Source organism: Schistocerca gregaria, chromosome 9 (genome assembly GCF_023897955.1).
Source record: "Schistocerca gregaria isolate iqSchGreg1 chromosome 9, iqSchGreg1.2, whole genome shotgun sequence".
Lineage (NCBI taxonomy): Eukaryota > Metazoa > Arthropoda > Insecta > Orthoptera > Acrididae > Schistocerca > Schistocerca gregaria.
In genome coordinates this window covers 142,130,663-142,144,347 of record NC_064928.1, presented here as the reverse complement: position 1 = coordinate 142,144,347, position 13,685 = coordinate 142,130,663, and the positions used below count along the sequence as shown (strand labels likewise).

Genomic DNA, 13,685 nt, shown 5'->3' with positions numbered 1-13,685 from the left:
CAAAGCTGAGGGGAGTGGCAGAAAGGGAAGAAACAATAAGAATGAGGGAGTAGGGGACCAGCTCACATACTCAGCTGCACCCAACCAGTGACAATGCATGATGACTCAGTAAACAAACCATTTCATCTACTGAGACAAAAAACGAGATTTTTCCCAGTGTTTTTTTCCCCCAAATTCTCTGACATTTCCCAAAATTCCCTCTCACATTTGAAATTCCCCGATTTCCCTGAGTTCCAGAACTTGTAGCGACCCTGGAAATATTACAGCATCAGAGAACTTACTAGTATTTTTTATCAAGTCTAACTAAAGAAATGTTGAGTGTCACTTTAAAAAACCCAGGAAATTTAACACAAACAGATAATCCTCTTCAGAATGGATAATTATGACTACACATATACCATAGGCATCAATATTGGGTCTGCTCTTGCTCTTATTTAAACATAAATTTCAAAAATAATGCAAAAAATTTTTTACTTACAAATTTATTTTTTTCCAATATCTCTTTACAGTCCCTCAATATAGTCTCCCTGCTTCTCTACGAGTTAATCCCAGAAGCTCTATTTATTCCATCAAGGACACCACTTCTGCTGATGTGTCAAATGGCTCAAATAACAGTGTTAGAAAGGTCTTCCAGAGAACGATAACACCGACCACGCACAGGTTTTTTCAGCTTTGGGAACAACTCTGGTGGACATGTCTGGGCTATAGAGAAGATGCAGCAACACTTCCCACTTGTATTTTCAGGTTTTTGGGCTGTAATGCTGTTGTTACGCGGGCCAGCACTATCAAGGGGAATGAGTGGCCCAGCCTCGAGCAACTGAGGGTTTGTGCATCTTTCTGTGCAGGTTTTGCATGAAGTTACAATAGTACACTGCTGTGACATTTGTTTCACATGGGACTGTCAATCTTTATGATTCCTTAGTGATCACATGTAAAAATCATCATTTGCTTGATCTTTGATTGAGCGTGTCTAAATTTTTTTGTATTTTGAGAAATCTGAACCTCACCACTCATTGGAATGCAATTTCAACTCTGGTTCAAAATCCCTAATCCACATTTCATCAAAAGTGACAATTTGACTCACAAATCCTTGACCTTAATGGTTGAATCATCCTATGAGCAAGGTTGCAATGTGGGACCCATTTTGTAGAAATTTTTCTCTCTCTTCAAACTGTTTGTCAGAATATGGAATACTGATGTGGGAAAAATTTCCACAGCTTCAGAGATTTCCTCACAATCCCCCCTGTGATCATCAAGAGCATCTGCACCAAGTTTCACACTTTGTTCATGTGTTGACATTTCTTGAATTCTGGGTCTTTGATTACTGTGCATGCTCATACTACGACCACAAAAATGATTAACGCAACTTGAAACTGTACTATGGTCACAAGTGAACTAACCACAAACCTCACTTTTAACACTATGCACCTTTATCGGATTTTTGCCACAAAGTTTCATTCTTGATGTATGACCTCTGGTCTTTAACAGTCACAGTAACAGACCCCGGCAGGCTCCATTCCTACTTTTTGCCAATTTTACGTTATAGTACACAGCGGGGAGGGGGTGCTTCTCTTTTAAGCTCCCAACTACATTTGATGTAATTTTCATTGTTTTTGCATCAAACAATCCACAGTAATACCAACTTTTACATTTATGAAATGTCCCTTGTATGCGTGTGGCCAAGAGAAAAATGGACCACCCTGTGGCACAAAGTGCAGCGGAACATAACACACTATTTCAATTACTGATTCACAACTTGGGCCACATGGATCCTTAAACAGTCAGGTACACTAATAACAGCCTCACAGTACATTCACCTTTCCTAATCAAGTTTGTAAACAGTCCATCACAGTTACATACAATGACTCTCATAAATATAATACTACAGGACAAGGAGAAATCACATAAAATAGCATCACTCAGCCTCATGTGGTGCAGAAAGGGATGAGGTTTCCAACAATAAATGTATAACCACCTACCCAATGATTTGAAGAACTTAATAGATAACAAAATTAGCTTTAAACATAAATTGAAATGTATGTTCGACAGCTCCTCCTCCTCCTCAATTTAAGAATTTCTGAATGAGTAAATAACAGGATGGAGAACAAAACTATAGGTCAAGGCAATTGCGTAAATGGTCAACATGCAGCCATATATTCACTAGAAAGTTTATTATAACTGCAAGACTTTTTCTACATCCTTGCAAGAGGCCACAATTATGATTCACTGAACATGCAAATAACAAACTAAACTGAAATTTCTGTTCATGTTTTGGAAACTTATTACTGATGAGATGTTATGGGTCTTGGAAAGTGTTGTCTGTAAAGTAATTCCATAATGTGGAATCGTTACCATTCATGTGCATTCTCATTAACAAAGTTCTGGTATCAATGAGAGAGGTGAAAAGTTTCTGACACCACCATACACCAATACTTACTTCTTTCTTTTTGTGGTAAATATTTTACATGTTTTGGTAACTAACTGGAAGATTAACAGATTGTGTCAGATGAGAACTCCCAAGTCCATCACGTTACGCAGGAGAACTTTTGTGAATTTTAGACAATAGGAAGTAAAACTGAGAAGCCGAGTTACAAGTTAGTTGCTGGAGAGCTCAGTCAGACTACATGCCCACAAAAGGAAAAATGTACAGGGTTCGAGTCCTGGTCTATCCCACAGCTTTAATCCGCAAGGAAGTTTCAAATCAACTCCTCCCTACCCTTAATGTCTTACAGTTATACTGACATTACGCAAGAGTAAGTAATCAAGACTAATTAATATTCAGAAAAGAAAGATACAACATGCCACTTACCCATCATTCTCGCAGTCCACAAGGTAAACAATCTGCGCCTTAATTGCTGTTATTGCGTTCCAGGTGGCTTCGAGCACCTCGTGGCTGGTATGGGCATCTGCGAGCCAAGCTAGGGCCGCCCGGTACACCTGTGCGGCCGCCTGCACCACGCGCTTCTGGACCTGAGCGCTCCCGTCCTGCAGCAGCAACAACAGGCTCGGCGCCACACGTGGCAGCACATTCGAATCCTTCTTCCTAAAACAGTAACATCACCTTGTCAAACAGTGCCTTAAAGAGGCATGTGCGGTGGCCAGCTTCACATTACCACCCACATAAATTTTGTTACGAGGTGTCCTGCCCATTAGGTAGGTCCACCACTGCAAGTTCAGCAGTCTCAAAGTTATTCATGTTTCCTGCCACCTTTCCATAGCTGCTTGTGATACATTTACCTTGATGTCAATTAACCCGTCTTCCTTCTCTCGAATTGTTCTACCAGAAAAACTTGCTGTCTCCAAAAGCTTGTATACTTAATACGTTTTGAATGGGTGTCCTCCTGCCGCTGCTTGGTGAGTAGACTTTTTCGTCTATCCACTTACATTACATTTCTTAAGGTCAGAAATTTTCCAAGCGCTTTTTGGTGCAAAACATTTGTAAAAAATGGTTCAAATGGCTCTGAGCACTATGGGACTTAACATCTGAGGTCATCAGTCCCCTAGAACTTAGAACTACCTAAACCTAACTAACCTAAGGACATCACACACAACCGTGCCCGAGGCAGGATTGGAACCCGCGACTGTAGCAGCAGCACGGTTCCAGATTGAAGCACCTAGAACCGCTCGGACACTCTGGTGGGCAAACATTTGCAAACCATAACCATAAGTAAACAAGTGCTTAGCAGGCAAACCTGCCAATCTTGCTGTAATATTCTGTATTTATTAACAAACATTACATTATAGTTTTATTCAATAAAAGTAAACTCTTGTTTTTATTTAATGTTTGCATAAATAAATTAAAATTCACACACACACACACACACACACACACACACACACACACACACACAATGCCTTATTGTAAAATGAAACAATAGTATTTCATTTTCTACATGTCTTTTGCTTTTATTGTACCACATTTTAACAAAAGAAGATCCACTTTTGGTTTATGCGTCCTTGCTTGCTGCAAAATAAAACAATGGCAGATCCAGACTTTAGCAACAATAATAATATTATGAAAAGGATAGTTCTCGCGCACACGCAACCCACCCCTAGCGGGTAAAATAACTAATGATGGCGAAAGTAGAGACAATCCAGCAATCCTGAGGAAAGCTATGAAACAGAGAAAGTTGTTAACAGTGATTTTAAATTGAAATGTTAGGAAGTCTTTCTTGAAGGCATTTCTCTCAGTATAAACCCTTTACTAAAGTGAAATGTGGATGCTAAAGAGTGCTTTTGAAATGTGATGTTACGGCAGAAGCTGAGGATTAGATGGGTAGATCCAATAACTAATGAGGCATTTATCTGAACTGGGAAGAACATAAATTTATGGCACAAACCACAACCTGACTGAAGGATGGGATCAGGTGAAAGGGCAAATCTTGAGACAAAAAGGAACTGTTAGTTAGGAGGAGGAATATTGGGTTGAGAGTGCAGATGAAGAGGCTTGCACATGATAAGACTGGTTTGGAGTGTGACACTAGTCTTCAGAATAAATAAATAAAAAATTAAAAAAATAGTCTTAACTACTGGAGGACCCCAATTGGCTCTTGGTTCTGTAGGAACACCCCAAAACTTTAGCACCAAACAGTACAGATGATAAAACAGGATCTGAACAAGAAAAGTAATCTGAGGTAAGAAAGAAATGGTCACAAATGAACATATCAAACAAGATGACAGAGTGAATGAACAATGCATCTGAATCATGTCTGCAACCTGCTTATGTTTCACAATGTACAACTACCTGCTGCATTATTTGTTACTGGGACTCACTAGAAGCAGCACAATACCTTGGATGGAAAGTCATCAACAGCAACAGAAGTAACTTCTGATGTGTTCCCAGGGAAGTGCGTCGAGTGCTTGTTGTGTGTGTTTAATATAAAATACCTGGTAAGCAATAATAAAAGATACTTGGGACATTTTGCAGATACACTGTCTATAACAACGTACTGTCAGGGGGGGGGGGGGGGGGGGGGGGGGAAGAACTGCAGAAATATCATGTAATAATAAGATTTTGAAGTGGTGGAACAATTGGCAACTTTCCTTAAATATATAAAAATGCAAAATTATGCACATGGCAAAATGGAATCGGTATCATTTGACTACAATATCAATGAGTCACAATAGCAATGTGGCAGCTCTCAGAAATTCCTGAGTTTAGCCCTTTGACTGCTTTGGATGAGTTAACTAGATGCTCCACCAAATATGATGACTATTATACCAACGTGATTCCAGATGTGCAGTGAGGGAAGTGGGGGCATCACGTGCAACTGTCCAATTATAAACTCCAGTAACTCGAGAATGATATGAGATTGTTCTGCTCTCGACTTTAAATAATATTTTTGTTTCTTGTGTACGTTTAATACACAGCACTAACTCAGCTCAAATCAACCAAATGCAAAGTTTACGCTATGCGTCTTTACCTCTACAAATTCTCTAACGTTTCGTGCAACGCTTAACTTAATTTGTTGCAGCACTTTAACTATGATGAGCAACAAAAGAAATTCATTCCTTTATCAAGAAAAATATTAGACTGTAAGATGTGCAAAAATAAATTTTTTCACTGAAAAATATTCTTAGAATTGGATAAGTATTTCATTACGGCCAGAACGCCACATCACTGCACAGGTAGCAGCGTTAGGCAAGCAGTACAGCAACAACAAAGTGCCTGAACAGAAAGTAGAGAGCAAACCTGCAAGAGTCAATCTTTATAAATATGGACTGGAATTAACACACAGCCTCAGTTATATATAGGAGATGGGTAGCAGCCTTTGATTCTTCATCAGGAAAATGCAGTGTTCTATGGAGGAGACTGTTTACAAAATATTTCTGTCTACAGTTTTAGATTAGTACCAGACCGTGAGAAATCTACAACATTCGTCTACAAAGAAGGGCAATACAAATTGTCACACCACAATGCCACAGAAAAGTTGATAAATATGAATTGGCAGAGTCTTTAACACAGGCACAAATTATCCCATAAAGACAAGCTTACAAAACTAAAAATATTCTTCAGCTCTTCCCATATCATTAGTGCATAATCTGCAACGACAATTACAGTAACTCCAACATGCACAGAGCCATCATTCTGCCAGTGCTCCATATGCAACTGGAATGTGTGGTGCCACGATAAGTACCCTCTGCCACGAACTTCACAGGGGTTTGTAGAGCATGTGTTTTGATGTAGGAACTAGTGGGAAATCCATTACATGTTATATAATTCTCTACAAAGCTACATCCTGGACTATTCTTGAAGCATTACTTTTACATAAAGTACATTGCTATTTTAACTATTCCACATGGAAAACTAATCAAAAGCATGGATTTCTGCCTTACTCCCCCTCCCCCCTCACGTTTTTCTTGTTGGAGCTTACATAGGATGTAACAAGTTTAAAGCAGATGTCCCACATACATGTAAAGTAATGTATAAAATGCACTTTTGACAATCTGCTGCTTTTTTATTTTTATTTTTTAAACAAATACCAACGGTTTCAGTCAAAGACCATCTTCATGGATTAAAGTTAGAACAGCATATGCTACAAAATCACATGTGCCATTACTTAAAGAATGGCCATGTACCATATGTAGAGCATGTCATGAATGCCAGTATACCACACAGCTGCTTTAACCCTAATCAGCGAAGATAGTCTGTGAATGAAAAAGGTCAATATTTACATTAAAATGAAAAGCAGCTGATGGTCAAATATGCATTTTATACATTACTTGACTGCTGTTAACGGTCACCTTCCAAAAATGTTTGAAGTAGGCCTAAAGTGGAACTGCAGAAAATTTAAACTCTAGATCAAAATCAGGCTCCATCCACTTAAGACTGACAAATCCAAGGATCTTGCATCAGATAGCCTCTCCCAAGGCTGTAAGAAGTGAAAGAAGTGTTTAACTTGAGCAGTAAAGCACGTCAGTAAAATATACGTGAGTGATGATAGTTTTCTGCAAACTTTTATAACACTAGATCAGGAAACAAGAATAGATACGACGTAATTAACATAAGAAAATCTCTCTAAACTACATTAACTTTTTCCACTTTGTTATATAAGTATAAATCTAAAATTTTAAAAAGAAAAAGGAAAGAAAGTTGTATATGAGAAAGTGAATGTCAGCAATGCCACTATTGCTCCATAGTAGCAAAACTGCGAATTAGAAATTACTTCCTTCTGGAAAATTCATAAGCAAATACACAGTGTCATCTAGCAGTACCCTCTCATCGAATGATGGTGTGAGTTTATGAATGGGAAGTGATTTTAGTCATCTATCTACATCTGCATCTATACCCTGCAAACCAACGTGAAGTTCATGGCAGAGGGTCTGTCCCATTGTACGTGTTATTAGGGCTTCTTCCTGTTCCATTCATATATAGAATATGGGAAGAATGACTAAATGTCTCTGTGTTCACAGTAATTATTCTGAATTTATGTTCAGGATCCCCGTGTGAGCAATACAGAGGGTGTTGTTCGTATATTCCTAGAGCCCTCATTTAGAGCTGGTCCTTGAAACATTAGAAGACTTTCTTGGGATAGTTTACAAATCTCTTCAGAAGTTGGTTGGTACAGTTTCTTTAGTACCTCCGTGACTCTCTCCCACAGATCAATCAAATCTGTGACCATTCGTGCTGCCTTTCTCTGAACATATTCAATGTCCCCTGTTAGTGCTATTTAGTATACGTCCCACATACTTGGACAATAATTTGGAATAAGTTGCACTAGTGATTTGTAAGCAATCTCCTTTGTAGACTGATTCCATTTCCCAGTATTCTTCCAATAAACTAAAGTCTACCACCTGTTTTACTCGTGGCTAAGCCTATGTTATCATTCCATTTCTCATCCCTACAAAGTGTTACACCAAGGTATTTGTTAGACGATTCCAGCTGTGACCCACTGATATTATATTCCATTAGATTTTTTTTTTGGGGGGGGGGGGGGGTTGCACAATTTTACATTTTCTTGAGTATTGTCAGTCTTTTCACTACTTCGAAATCTTATCATGGTCATTGACATACAACATGAACAATTAGGGTTGTAACACACTTTCCTGGGGCACATCTGCAATTACTTCTACATCTAAGGATGACTTTCCATCCAAGAAAACATGCTGAATCCTTCCTGCCAAAACGTTCTCAATCCAGTCACATATAATCATACTTTGATAATAAGCGTAGGTGTGGTACAGAATTAAATGCTTTTCAGTAATAAAGAAATTTGTACAACTATTTTACTGGCTTGATAGAAAGCTTTCAGAATATTATATGAGGAAAGTGCAAGTTCGGTTTCACATGATCAATGTCTTCGAAAGTCATGCTGGTTGGCTTGAAGGAGGTCATTCAGTTCGAGATACCTCAAGTCAAGATTTCAGAGCAAGTTGAGAGGCAAAAATTTTATGTTTATTTAATTTTTAGACCTGAAAACATCCAATACCTGGGAAGACAAAACAATCCCTACAACTTAAATAGTTTGCAAAGTTTCATCATGCACAAAGCAAGACATTCAAACAGGCCTATAGTTAACAAAAATATAAAAAAAAAAAAAAAAAAAAATTAATGCCAGTAACTACTTCCAATATCTTTAATACTTTCTGATTCATTATTTCATTAACATATAAAAAAAAAAGCACACAACACAAACACTGGTAGTGTCACATTAACAATTTACTACAACTACTTCACAAACACAGTTAAATGGACACATTTCTTTTACTAACATGTTACTGCCATTAATTCTTAATTTGTGCTGATTTCTTTCTTAAAAAAAGGTGCAACAATTATTTCTAACTGAACGTAGTATGAAACTACGGGGATGATGATGATTGGTTTGCGAGGCGCTCAATTGCGCACTAATCAGCACCCGTACAAAGTCCCAATTCTTACAGTCCAATGTAGCCACTGTCATGAATGACCATGAAGATGATGATGATGATAACACACACTACAGGGAGATAACACAATGTAAATAATGTGACAGTGGTTTTAAGTGATTTGTATGTCATGGGGGGGGGGGGGGGGCGGGGCAAGCTTCGCTCACAGGTAAGAATATATCTGACAATGTATACTTTCACATGCAATTTAACATATCGAAATACGAGACTCACACTGCTTCCTCTATAATTCCAACGACGAGTCTTCTAACATCACTATTCCGATCGCTTTGGAAGGCGATAACCTCGTCCAGGAAGCTGTTCAGTAAGCCTGGCTCTTTTTTTACTATAATTTCCTGTACTTTCGACAGTATTTCTGTTTTTGTAGTGGTCTCTGACGTCACAGACGCCTCATTTAGCCAATCAACAATCTGAAACAATGTCAACATAAGTAAATTTTGCTACTCATTACACACATTTGGGCGGGTACATGAACAATTCAGGGCATCACACATCTTTTCTCGCGATTTTTTTTTTTTAATTAATGAAGCTCGGTAACTCATTGAATTTGTTGCAATCACACTAGGGGCATCACGTCTTACAATCAAAGCTTCACAGTTCTTTGACAATTATGGAAATTCGCGATACGAAGGGATAGTTCAAAGTTTGCGTCAAAACAACATTCGTAAGGTGCGGGAACTTCGAAGTCTGGCAAGCAACTTGCTCTGTTTGACAACAGACGTAAGCAGTCAAACTGTCTGACGCATTGGCTGTCAATCAAAATTTAAGCTGAACACAGTTTTTGTTAGACAGACATGTCAAACTAAGAGACACATTGCTGAATAACACGACGAAAAAGAAAATCTGACATTGTTTGATCGTTTACGAGTGTCTTTAACTACCTTATTATAAGATGACCCATCTTCTTCTGTCGCAGTATCATCTCTTCCCTCAATATCTTGAAACGACATTGTAACTCTGTAAATAAAAGGGAACGGCCAGTTTTAAAAATAAGATATTATTGTTGACTTTTGACGATTGATAGCCAGTTTAGCCACACAACAGTAGGTGTGCGTTACGTGCTGCATGTATATAGCTTCAACCAATGATGTCTAAACGCTGAAGACATTTCACTTTATCCTCTCAGATTTAAATCAAACGTTATTTGTTTTTGGGGAGAACTTCTACAATATCTGAAGCAATGATATTTCATATTTTTTATTTGCTATCAACGAGTGAATTTTTCATTTCGATGCATAAGTTTTTCTATAGTGAATCGAAAGAAGTTGAGAGAATGAGTTCGATGTCTCTCTGGTTTAATTTTCATCTCTTAAAAATGAACGCTTTGGAAATGTTACTCATTTGTCAATAGAATATGTTTATGTTTTCGTGAACGAAAAACACTATAGTATATTTTGGACACAGGCTGCCATCGTTCTGTTAATGATGAATTTGTAGTAAGAAAATAAAAAAAAATCGGATAGATGTTTACGGACATGGATGGAGAGAAAAAGGTAGAATTAAAGTGAAAATCGTAAATAAAACTTATATATTTTCTTTTCTGCTATGCATGTTAAGACATTCTGTTTTCTCAGAGTACACCACCTAACCTGGATACACCAGGGAAACAGAAGCTGTGGAGTTGGCTTAACAAAAATCTAAAAATTGAAATGACTGATGGAAGGGTTTTGGTTGGCGTCTTTCTATGTACAGACCGAGACGGCAACGTAATTCTCGGCTCGTGCAGCGAATATCTGAAACCTGAAGGTAATAGCCCCAAAAAAGCAGTTGAGTAATTTACGAGTGCTCAGTTACACCTAACTAAAAAGAATTCAATTTTTCAGATACTGTAAATATGGACGAGCCACGAGTGCTAGGTTTGGTGATGGTGCCAGGTCGTCATATAATATCAATTTGCCTAGATGACGTTACGAAATTTGCTCAGGACATAATGTGAAATTATACGAAGGTCAAGTGGTCGTAGAAACTGACGTCTTTTTCTCGTCCAACAAACGGTGTTTATATGTTTTCATTTTTGTGTATATTTATCAACGTAAATATATTCATTATTGATCATTTGTTAGTGCTGTGCTAAAACCTCAAAACTATATAATATGGTCAACCGTGGAATAATTTAAACAATTTATATCAAATAAGGCATACCATTTATATTACTGCCGCACATCACATATATCTGTAACAAACCTTTGTATGACATAAGACAGTTGCAAACAAGAATTGTATGAGGTACATTGATTCAGATTCTCTGTGTTAAGATTAGCTCATCTATTCTCACTATAAATGTTATATAGAATTTTGTATTGTTATCTTATTGTTTGTTGACGGTTTACATCATATTTGTGTGTGGAACAAACATACAACAAAATATTTATCTATGTTACATTAGTTGCAATGTGACATTAATACCACGTGTACCGAGCAAAAGGAAGGTGAAATCAGGGTCTGACGTGTAGGCCAATGTCCTCGAAACACACCAATGATAGACAGTTGTTTCATATCTGTATTTGGCAGGAAGGGTTTTTAAAAGGGAAAATTTTCTGTGTATCTTGCTGTATATGAATGCTGGAATTATCTGTTCCAGGAACTTCGTGACAAATTTGCAAATTTTTATTTTTTTGCATCTATTCTCACTCATTTTAATGACCTTGTATGAGATAAAAGTGAAATCAACACCAGATTGGCTTCAGCATCACAGTGCTTCCCCAAAGTGTCATTAAAATAAGTTTTGATGTCTAGCTTACAGCAGTGGAGATACTGCTGTTGCTCTGGTTATAATAATGTGAAGCCAGCTTTCCTTGCCATGCTGACAACAGTTTAGTTGGTATACTACTCCCTGTTCTTGTGGCATCAGTATCCATAACACATAGTGTGGAGCATTGGTGATTTCAGTGTAGTACCCTTGTCATGGGCTGACAGCAATGCTGCTATCCATGTGAACTGTCAAATGTCAGACGTTATTGTAATAATGGTATGCTATATGCATGTTCTTGTTGGCGGTGTTGTGCCTTCATCTTTCCTCTGACCTTTGAATGCAGTTTCTCATACAGTTGTAGAGTGACCTACAACTTAATGGCATTTTTCACATCAACAAATTATTGCCAGCAGTGAAAGAAGCACTAAGGGGCAGAAAAAAATCCAAGGCATGACTAAAGGAGGAACCCCAGACCTTTGGATTTATAGACTGTAATTAGCCACCAAACCCCATGGATATGACTGTTATCTGCATCTGTCATTGTAAAATATACTGAAACATTGATTGCCAATGATCAATGAGCATCATCTCTAACACCTGTAGCAAATATTTTAGACTAGAGAGTGATAGTGAAATCCCCCCTCCCTTCCACCAAAACCTTGGCTGCAATGACACAGATCTGTAGCATAACCCAAGGTCTAGAGTTGCTTCCAAGGTGATAACTGGATTGTGTGTTAGCAGAGTCAGTGAGTTTGGATGCGAACCACAGTTTGTGATAACAGATTTATCTGTAGCACAGCCTGGCATCTACATTCATACCATATTTAATGCTCTTTTTCCCATTTTTAATGCAGATTTTCTTATAAAAGCTAAAATGACAAGATAAATTCAGAGAACCAATATTAAATAATGGACAGTCACCAAGTACAGGGTGATTATAATTGGAGTTAAACTTTCAAAATGCTCTAGAAATGACACCACTGGTCAGAATGATACCAAATTGCAATGGAATATTATTGGAGAAGGGGGAAAATATATGACAGAAGAAAAAAATTGTGTGAAAATTGATCAATAAATGCACTGTGTGTGTCAGAATACATAAATGAAAACACATCGTGTGGATGACCCATTGTAGTTGGTATAAACACGTGTAGTATGTAGCTTTTCCTCCTTTGCCATCTACGACGTTCGCCAGGATTGTCTCAATGCAGAATTGGGCTCTGCTTGTAAAGCTGTATTAATGGCTCTGAACACTATGGGACCTAACATCTGAGGCCATCAGTCTCCTAGAACTACTTAAACTTAACTAACCTAAGAACAACACACACACAGCCATGCCTGAGGCAGGATTTGAACCTGCGACCATAGCGGTCGCGCGGTTCCAGACTGAAGCACCTAGAACTGCTTGGCCACTCTGGCCGGCAAAGCTGTATTACAAGAATGGTGATGTGCACACATCTCTCTGCAGAAGTTCTGGACACTGAAGGGTTTGAAAAAAGGTGTTGATCTGATGATTGTCGTGGGCCTGGAGAAAATGATTTGGAAATTTCAAAAAAAAGATGGGTTCTTTTGGTGTGCAACCTTGTAGAGGGAGGAAACAAATTGATTCGATGTCAGTGGAAGCAGTGGCCGCAGCAATGCAGGAGGAGACGAGTGGTGGTGTGCAAACATGTAGTGCATGGAGAATTGCCCAAACATTGGACATACCTGTGAGCATGGCATATAAAATCCTATGAAACATCCTTCTCCTTCGCTATCCATTCAAAATTACCTATGTATGCGAGTTGTTTCCTGTTGGCCTGCCAGCAACAGAGACCGTTGCTTTAGAATTTCTTGCTCGCTTGGAAGTGGACAATAATTGGCCGTGGAAGATTTTTTGGACAGACAAAGCCCACTTCCATCTGACAGGATATGTCAGTACACTGAATTGTTGAATATGGGCAACGGAAAATCCACACCCAAATCAACCAGTACCACTTCATCCTGAAAAGTCACTGTGTGGTGCGGGTTTACTGCATCATTTGTCATCGGAGCCATATTTTTTCGAAGAGACTGGTGCTTCCGGTCATGTTACCTGTACTGTCACTGGTAAGTGTTATGAGTGTCT

At 38.3% G+C, this 13,685-nt stretch overlaps 2 protein-coding genes across 2 annotated transcripts in view; one reads left to right on the top strand and one right to left on the bottom strand.

Moving 5' to 3' along the window:
- The window catches only part of LOC126291714 (symplekin-like), a 135,145-nt gene extending 125,155 nt beyond the window's left edge, over window positions 1-9,990 (bottom strand). The window contains exons 1-3 of the mRNA XM_049985370.1: window positions 9,768-9,990; window positions 9,100-9,296; window positions 2,810-3,043 (exon numbers count right to left, since the gene is read on the bottom strand). Coding sequence (XP_049841327.1) covers window positions 2,810-3,043; window positions 9,100-9,296; window positions 9,768-9,836 — 500 coding nt within the window. The 5' untranslated portion in view covers window positions 9,837-9,990. The remainder of the gene's footprint in view (window positions 1-2,809; window positions 3,044-9,099; window positions 9,297-9,767) is intronic.
- A 215-nt stretch (window positions 9,991-10,205) lies between these two features.
- On the top strand, window positions 10,206-11,179 carry LOC126291713 (N-alpha-acetyltransferase 38, NatC auxiliary subunit). Its single transcript, XM_049985369.1, has 3 exons — window positions 10,206-10,379; window positions 10,461-10,632; window positions 10,710-11,179. Exons 1-3 carry the CDS (start codon window positions 10,350-10,352, stop codon window positions 10,820-10,822), a joined length of 315 nt encoding a protein of 104 aa, XP_049841326.1. The 5' UTR covers window positions 10,206-10,349; the 3' UTR covers window positions 10,823-11,179.
- The last annotated feature ends 2,506 nt before the right edge of the window (window positions 11,180-13,685 follow it).